This window comes from Rhinolophus sinicus, chromosome 3, assembly GCF_057876585.1.
Source record: "Rhinolophus sinicus isolate RSI-liver-muscle chromosome 3, RSI-T2T, whole genome shotgun sequence".
In the NCBI taxonomy this organism is placed as follows: Eukaryota; Metazoa; Chordata; class Mammalia; order Chiroptera; family Rhinolophidae; genus Rhinolophus; species Rhinolophus sinicus.
The window spans coordinates 74,249,400-74,258,870 of record NC_142503.1 but is presented as its reverse complement, the minus strand read 5'-3'; the positions used below and the strand labels follow the sequence as shown (position 1 = coordinate 74,258,870).

The window sequence follows — 9,471 nt, the reverse complement described above, 5'->3', positions numbered from 1 at the left end:
GTTTCTAGCTTTTTACAGTTCGGCATATACCGATTACAAATCGATTAATCTCTTTACTGTGTGAGTCACCCAAAACAAGTCCAAACTTCCTAGTTAGCATGTATCGTTTGCCTGGCTACCCCACACATACCTCTAGAATATTTACCCTTCACCCTCCTCCATCTCCCAACTTTGAAGCAACTCTCCTAGAGCCACTGAGCTGTGTGGTGGTCAGGGCCAGCAGGCTGGCCAGCTGCCTCCAGACCCCTCTTCCTACCCGCCTTACCTTGTGGATCAGCTCACACGGACCTTCTCAGCGTCATGCCTTGGCTTTCTGTCCTCCTCATTTTTGTCCTGGAATGCATGGAATCTGACCACAATGTGCCTGTCCTAATCGGCTCAGAAGGCCCCGACCCATGGGCAGCGTGTTGCTGGGAAGGTTGCTAGACTCCAAACTCCAAGGAGATTCCAAACCCACAAGTGAACCACACCACTTGCCCATCAGCCACTTGCTTTCTACAACTATCTTTTCTAACTATTATTGAGCTTAAGAAGGAGTGATTTATTCACAAAGGAACACTACTCCACCCTACCCCTGAAAATGTTTAATATGTACAAAATATGATTTAAGAACTACTCTAGAGGACCACGTACATGATAAGATTTATCTTTTATTAGAGATCTTATATTACATAGTCCCAAAAAAGATATAAAATCTTCCAAGAGAAAATATCAAAACCTATTGATTCCAAGGTAAGCAACATAATCAAAATGAAAGCAAAGATTTTCTTCTAGACAAAGGAATGCGAAAACATTTCGGCACAAGTACAACAAAGACATGGAAAGGTAATTACAATGTTTTACAACACACTTTACAGCATTTAATTTTAATCAGTATTTGTAGAAAACAAGGGTGCTGAGTTCTCAAACACTGCAGTTATAATCCAAAATTAAAATTTCAAAAAAAAACAAAGGCGAAAGTAATGAATTACTTGGTCAACTGAATATCTGTGATAATAAATGTAATAAAACCGAGGCACACAAATATGCCACCAAGATCACAACTAAAGTGTATGGTTTTTAGTGTGTGCCAGGGACTCAATGACTTAATCAGTTCTTGACCACAGCCCAGAGCAAAAGCATCCTCTCTTCATTTCCCTGATAATTTATTCTAAAGATAAAAAGCAGAAAGTTGCTGGCTAAAGAGAATTTCTGCTTTACCTGTGAACAGTTGGTGGCAACACACTCTCAATAACACCTGACATGGGACAGATCAATCATAAACAACCCAAAGTGGCAAAACCACTGTTATTGCATCAAGATTTTTTATTTCAACTGATCAGAATTTCCAGAATGAGTAAAGCACACCCACTTCACCACAGAACACAGTGAACTCCCATAGGAAGGCTTTACTTTTAAGATGCAATGAAAAGACCGATCTTATTCCTGGAATGTCCTTCTGGCAATCCTAGTATCTACAGATGCCCACAAAAAGAAAGTGTTTTGCTTATAGCTGTTTATCCCCCTAAAATGAGGAAAGAAACTTACAGTACATGTTTATTGCATGAAATTACTTCCTTGTAATATCTTTATCAATACCAGTATTGTTTCCTTAATTACTAAAGGTGAAGGAAGTTTATGAATGTAACGTAACAATAATCTTAGGAGCTGCATCTTAAAAATCCAGATGATAATCAGACTACCTGGTGAAACGGAAATTAGATTTTAATTTGTCGATAAAGATGCTGGAATGACAGGAGGCAGGTGAAGTTTAAAGTCAGGTAATACTAAATCTATTAGTTAACACAAAGAGAATTTTCAGAAGTGTACATATTCAAAGAATCCTTTCTATGCCCAAACTGAATGTTCTAAATGTTGCTAATGTGGTTTTTATTGTAATGTCAAAGTTAACAATGATCCCAAATAAATTTTACCAAATGTACTGTAATGGCACATGGGCTTTGCACTTCACCTTGAGGTTAGCACACACATACAAAAGTTTGGAATTCATTGAACAAACATATTCTTTAATGAGATAAATCACGGTGAGCTACATATACGTGGGTTTCAAAAAGGGGTCTATTTTAAAGCATTCTCTCTTCAATATGGTTAATTCCTCTGAAATGGAAACAGTATGTGGATTTTTGTTATGAAATCCTTGCTTCAAGTTGCAGTCTCCTTGGCAGCAGCATATTTTAATTAACAATATTTTTCTTCCTTGTTTTGTTTTCTGAGATCTCAGTACATTCAAATAGTCAAAATGTTTAGAGTGATATCACCACAAATTTAACAAAACAGATCAGAAGGTAGCCAGCATGTCAGGCAACATTGTTACAATTTATGTGTCATAGAAAGTACCCACACCCTCTTCCTACCCCCATTGCCCCCTTCCCCAAACAGTAATATGGACACCAAAAGATTTAACAAGACTTATAAAAAAATAAGGCACATTTATTTTGATATGGTATTTTTTAAAATAGAAAACCCTTCTTTGAACATCTGTATTCAAATGAGCTGTGTAAAAAGACACCTTGTGGTACCTAAAATAGGTTATGGTACCTATGGAATTGCTTCTTGTATTTTAGTGACAATGGAAAAATTGCACCTATCCCACATTGTCAAGTAATGAAAATATGCCTCTTGTTCTACTACTGAATGATCTAAAATCTGTTATTTCTGGAAATACTTACAAAGGGTGGGAAGGGAGGGGTCAAGTGGTACATTAGAAAAAGGTGTGAAAATCAACTATGTATATCATAAGGGTTGATGGATTGCACTTTTCCACATATTTCAACACACACAAATTTTCTAACGTGTATGAATGATTGCAACCATTTTGGCCATTAGCTATTACCCACCAGCTTATTCCATTTTGACAAAAAATGGACATTTTGTAAAATGAACAAGGGACTAGCCACATGAATACTCACAACAATCTCTTCACAACCTCCAACACAGATATAATTAGTTAGCATTTAACCTGAGATACAATCTGTTGAGAGGCTGTCTTTAGACATTTCTTTGCTTGTTGCATTAATTCATACTGATGGTGGTAGTTGATGGAAGGAACGTAAAAAAAAACAACTGGTTGATAGCATGGCTTTTTTTTCTTACTATACTGGTTCAAAAAAATAAAAAATTAACAGAATTTATGTTCTCACAGTAGCCAGAAGCTAAAATAATGTGCTTCTTTATTGCACGTCAAATTAAGAAGTATATAAAAGCCAATACTTCCCAATCCAAATCTGAAAGCCAGGTTCACCTCAGCTGGATTCGGAATGTGCTGATTTCCATGGCACTCATGTTGATCTCACTTATATTTCGAGCGTCTGGAGGTGAATGCATCAAGGATAATGATGACAGTATGAGACTTGCAACAGAAAACTTGTTAAAAAGTTTCTGAACCAGTATCTAAAACATAAATGATAAAAATTTGCATATTCAGATCAACTTTGAAGAAAGATTAGTAATGCATCTTTATAATCAGTGAAAAACAGTATGAGACACAGTAAAACAAAATATTTGAAGTTTCTTGCAAGTACAAAAATGAGGCGGGAGGGAGAGTAAATATACTCGTGGTTGCTTGACTATATAGACCGTCCCTGGAGGGAGATGGAAGAAACTGGTAACAGGACGAGGGTGACTTGCACTGCATTCCCTTTGTACGCTGCTTGAGAACTTATGTGCAGGGGCCACTTTCAGTAAGAGAAAGGACATGTATTGGCCAACAAACTTGGAAAACATCCCATCTTCTTTCAGCCCACACTGACCCTTAAGAAAGGTGATTCTCAACCATGCTCTCCTGTTTCCAGCAGAGCTGAGAGACAGGACACAGCCCTGCCACAAGAAGGCTCCTTATGTCAGTGAGTCCCACTTATCGGGAAGGGAGGTTGTTTGAATATGTCTCCCTGGATCGTATAATCCCCTTAAGACTCAATGCTTGAATGTCTGACTACAGGTGTTCACAATCAAGTATACTCGAATCATCGACAATAAGGCAGAGGTACAAATCTAATTTAAAAAATAACAAAAATATCAGTGCTTTTTCAGCACCAACTCCACGCAGGGTGAGGTAAAAGAAATGGAGCTTATCTAAGCAGATGTAGGCTCCCTATAGTATTTTCTCTTCTTTTCAGATCACACACTAGGCACACGCTAATTTGTAGAGCTGAAACCCATACTTGATTTCAGGTGTGCCGCATAGTGGTTAGACATTTATATAATTTAGGAAGTGATCCCCCTGACTAGTCTAGTACCCACCTGGCACTGTGCATAGTTATTACCATATTATTGACTATATTCCTTATGCTGTACTTTACATCCCCATGACTATTATGTAACCACCAATCTGTACTTCTTAATCCCTTCACCATTTTCACCCTGCCCCTATTGTGTACATCTTTAGCTATATTTTAATAAAAATCTTATATGTATATATACAGAAGGTGCCAAAAAAATGTATACACATTTTAAGAAAGGAAAAAACTGTATTAAAAGTGTAATACTCAATATATACCGACAACAAAAGATGAATCCAAGTCATGTGTATACATTGTTTTGGCACCCCCGGTACATAAGAAACTGACCACTTGCCTCAGGTGTCCAGTGGATCTGTGAGGTTTTGGACAAGAGCTGGGTCAGCTGAGCTGCCTGGTGGGGCAGACCTGCCTGAGTGAACCAGCCCGACTGTGTTCTGAGTTACAGCCTCCTCAGAGCCAGAGGCAGAAGATTGCAGGTTTGTTTTCTTCCAAGGAGAGGCATGTGAGCAAGACCAACTTGAAATAAAAAATGGGCAGCCAGCAAGCAGTGGTCAGCCTGAGTATCTGTTTGGTCTGCACAGGGACTTATATGCAAATCTGGCTTCATCAGCATTTGTAAACCTGCATGTTTCCCCAGGGAATCATGATTGGAACTGAGTACAGCTGCCTTGGGGGCGGTTGCTGAATTAGTCCACTGGGCCACAGTCTCCTTGCTCCTGGTGTCTCCCTACTGCGGCCCTAATCCGCTTTAGTTAATATAAAACGTGCCTTGGCCCCTCTGGGACTCATGCTGGCCATCGGTGAACTAGATCCTACATGAATGCGTCCAAGAGAGGAGGGCATATGTGGGGTGGCTGGGGAGAAGATGCTTGCAGGTTGGAAATGAAGGCCTAAGGACCAATGAGAGCGTTGTCTAGCACCGTGCACGTGCTCCGCTGTGCATTTTGATGCTGACACGGAGAGGAGACTAAAGGTTGAGAAAGTGCTTTCTTAAGATGGGGAGACTTGAGCTTATTTGCAGTTGAGGGGAACAAGTCAAGGAAGAGGCAATGACACATTATCGTATTGTTGGGATTATTTGTGGAGAGGAAGGATTTTACAGCACACTAATTCAATGAGCAAAACAACAACAACAACAACAACAACAAAACCTCTCACCTTTCCCTGGGTGGTGGAGCAAAGCAGCCCCGTGTCTCTGCTGGAGAAGCGGCAATCAAACCCCTTCCTGTGGAGGATCAAGGCCGCCTCATCCGATTGCTTGCCATCCACCTGCAAATGAGCAGAGTGCCAACATGCCACAGTGACTTTAAAACAAACGCTGCCACTACTGCACACTCTGCTGTCTTGATGTATCTCCAAATCACACAGGCTCCTTTGATTGAGCAGGAAAGCCAGGCAAAAGCATTTCCTCTCAGCTTCCGTGTGCAGTGTGCTCATCCACCTGCTACAGCCGGACCCCTCCCCCAAGGAGTCAGGTGATAGTATGTTCTAGGTTCCCAAGTCACCTCAGGCCGTGGTCTCCCCACAGTTCTTGAGGATTTCGGTTTCCTTTCATCCACATATTACACACTGCTTTATCAAACTTTCTTCAAATAAAGCGTTTCATTTTTATTTATTTTTAACATCTGTATCAGTTGAATAAAGTGTACCCAAATTCAGTCCTTATCTGGGCACTGAATGACATTATCATCCATCTTAAAACTGAAACATGCTTCTTTATTGAATACTAATTTTTGCTAATTGAATTAACATTTTTCATCTTTAACGTATTATTAAATTCATTATTATCTAATATTAAGTTCATTATTTTTATATAAGAGACATCTGAATTAGTTATGCTTATCACTTGCTAGGCCAACCACATTTATTAGCTTGGAGTATCATTTAAATTCATATTACGGAAGCTATTCTTGTGCAGGCAAAAAGCAAAATACTAAACATGACAGGACAGCCATAGGGGTCAGTAGAGGCATACCTCGTTTTATTGTGCTTTGCAGATAATTGTTTTTTACAAATTGAAGGTGTGTGGCCACCCTGCGTCGAGCAAGTCTATCGGTGACATTTTTCTGACAGCATTTTCTCCCTTTGTGTCTGTGTCACATTTTGGTAGTTCTCGCAATATTTCAAACTTTTTCATTATTATATTTGCTGAGGTGCTTCTGTGATCAGTGATCACTGATGTTATTAGGGCAAGACGCTCCACCAGCAAAAACAGATTATGATTTGCTGATGATTAAAAATTTGTAATGGTGAAGCAGTTTTTAATAAGGTATGTACGTTGTCTTTTTAGACATAAGGCTATTGCACACTTAAAAGACTATAGTAGCATCCAAAGTTAACTTTTCTATGCTCTGGGAAACCAAAACATTTGTGTGACTTACTTTATTGACATATTCGCTTGATTGCGGCGGTCTAGAACCAAACGCGCAATATCTCTGAGGTCTACCTGTATACACCTTATTGCAGTCACATTTCTTACATTCATTGAAGTCATGATGCCATAAATGGTTCAGGGCTTTTAATATTTTAAATAACAATTATCTTGATAAATTTTATGTTTCTTAAAGTGGGAAGATGTTTATGGTAATAAGCAAAATGAATGAAAACTCCTTGGAAGAATTAAATGTAGTTATTCAAGGACAGTCGTGCACTGCCTGGCACTGATGCGGTGATGAAAATGATCCTTTTTTTTTCTTCTGTGGCCACAGATATGAATATGCCCCAATTCTTGAACATCCTCACCAAGGGGTAAGATTTTTTTTAATGTGCTATAGAGACATCTTTTTTGGCTAGCTGTCAGCACTCCCACCACTGATTTGATTTCTATGTGCCTGAACAATTTAAAGCCCTCCTCACCTCAGATTCTTGGCTGGAATGACCTGTTTTATGACATGTCACACTGGTATTTTGCAGTGGTACTGCTAAGATTTTGTGTGAAGGAAGAGAAAAAAGTCATTTAAGGAATTCACAGTCATCGCAGGACTACACGATATACACAGCAAGTTGAAATCACAGGATAAAGATTTCTAATGAAATTTCCATAGATTTCACACAATCTCAAAATAGCACCTAGGAAATCCTGAAAATCTTCCCTTTATTATATACATAAGACATCCAGAAGAATAACAAAGAGGACTCTGTCACGTGCCAACTGTGAAACCTTAGAATAGTCTTTTAATCTTCCTAAGCATCAGTTTCCTCATCTGTAAAATGGAGCTAATGCATGTCCACTTTCTTCATGGAGTCACAGTATTGAGTTAACCTGCTGAAAATACCATGGAGTCATGGTAATTGACTCTAGGAGAGCAAAGAGATTTTGAAAAATCTATTTTTACATTCATTAATGTATAAGTAATATCTGGAGCTCAGAAAAGAAGGGGAGGATGTGGGGAAGACAATTCACACATTTTGAAACTGCACCAAGCACTGTGCTAGGTGAGTTTCAAATGAAGTGTTGTTGTAAAACAGTTGCGACCAGAATTGCAGCTGAATCCGTGCAGGAAGGTTTGGATGTCCCAGAGTCACACAGGGAAAATCCATTACACAACTTATTTCAGGTGATAAACCAACACACAGCTCCTCAGTGAAGCGGGGCCTCTGAGGCTTCTCTAGCAACTGGGTAGAGGGTGGGAGAAGGGGGTCTGCTTGCAGAACAAAGCCCGCAGGCTGAGAGAAAGCAGGATCAGAGGCAAGGTTTTGTTCCACCACAAACCAGTTATGTGACTGCAAATATCACTTCATCTTTGAAAATTCAGGGAACTAGGTCTGAGTCGTGGATTGAGGGTCAACCACAGTGATAGTAACAGTAATTGCAGCTGACTCTTATTGAGCACTTGCTGTGTGCCAGACCCTGTGCAATGTTTTCCATGGATTAACTCATTTCATCTTAACCTCTGACATTGTTGAGGTGACATACAAGTTTGCATCGATTTATGTAAATGTACAGGAACATGCCTACCACAAAGCATTCTCTCATACTCAAATAGCAGTTATCTCTAATGACTCTATATTAGCCCTTCATGATTGTTTCCCATGGATGGTCAGTGTATCCTCTGTCCCATGATTACTGAGTAGACAAGAGAAAAACAGGCAGTGTATTCCCCAACATTTTCCGCACTATCGCTCCCCTTTTGTTCCCATGCAAATAGGTAGTATAAGGCTTTGGATAGGGAACTGGAGTCAGATATGCCAAGGTGTACCTCCCAGCATCACCTTTACTGCCTTTAAAAAGTCAGTGTGACCTTAAAAGTCACCTACCATCACTAGGTCAGTTTCCTCTTCTATAAGACGGAGTACGAGCATTGCCTACCTTCACGGTGTTGTTGTGAGAGCTAAACAGGCTCACAGAACCAGGCTCAGCATGAGGCCTGGCACAGAGACAGTTTTAGGTATGTTGTTTCAAATAAAATCTGAGGGATTATTAACAAAGTATATAAGGAATACAAGTCAAAATGGTATCAAGATTTACTCTGGTAATAAATTTCAACCTTCTCCCATTTATTAAAAAATGTGCCGACATTTTTACCTCATTATTAGTAATAATCACACCTGGACATGACTGAACTGTTCTAGTTGAGAACCTTTATTTTTCAAGCACTATGTGCCAGATGCTGTTCTCGATGCTTCACAAGCATCACCTCACTTAATCCACCTCTCTAAGGTGGGTACTATTACCATTTCCATACTATGAATAAGAAAATCGGGACTCAGAGAATTAAGGGACATGTTGTATCACCCAGATGGCAGGTAGAAGGGATTCACTCAAATCCTGACAGTTTGACTCCAAAATTTGTGCTCCAAACAACTCCATTTTCCTGCCTTTGCTCTAATGATGAACTGGTGCTCACAGAGGTCGGCTGGGAGGGAAGGGGAGGCCCACTTTTGACGTAACATAACAAAAGCCTAAAGACTAAAGGAGGTCACTCTCTTATTTGAGGCTGCAAAAAGGGAGCATTTAATTAGTGGACCCAGCAGAGCTAAAACCATGATTTATCAAAACATGTTTCAATTCAGAAAGTAAGTTTTAGAAATTATAATTTCTATCCATCTACCATTTGCCCATCCACCCATTCACTCCATTTTATACAGGATTTAAGGCCATTCTGGAAAGTACACATGCAATGACAGTCTCTCCTAAGAAATAGGCAAGTGCTCCTCTACCAAAATGCATGAGAACCCAAAATGTGAGATTTGTGCTATTCCTGTCTCACATCAAAAGAAACTGATGTGCTTA

At 39.5% G+C, this 9,471-nt stretch overlaps 1 protein-coding gene across 1 annotated transcript in view; it reads right to left on the bottom strand.

Moving 5' to 3' along the window:
• Positions 1-630: 630 nt before the first annotated feature.
• Positions 631-9,471, bottom strand: part of MAN2A1 (mannosidase alpha class 2A member 1) — a 167,374-nt gene continuing 158,533 nt past the window's right edge. Inside the window, exons 21-22 of the mRNA XM_019727767.3 lie at positions 5,397-5,507; positions 631-3,390 (exon numbers count right to left, since the gene is read on the bottom strand). Coding sequence (XP_019583326.2) covers positions 3,238-3,390; positions 5,397-5,507 — 264 coding nt within the window. The 3' untranslated portion in view covers positions 631-3,237. The remainder of the gene's footprint in view (positions 3,391-5,396; positions 5,508-9,471) is intronic.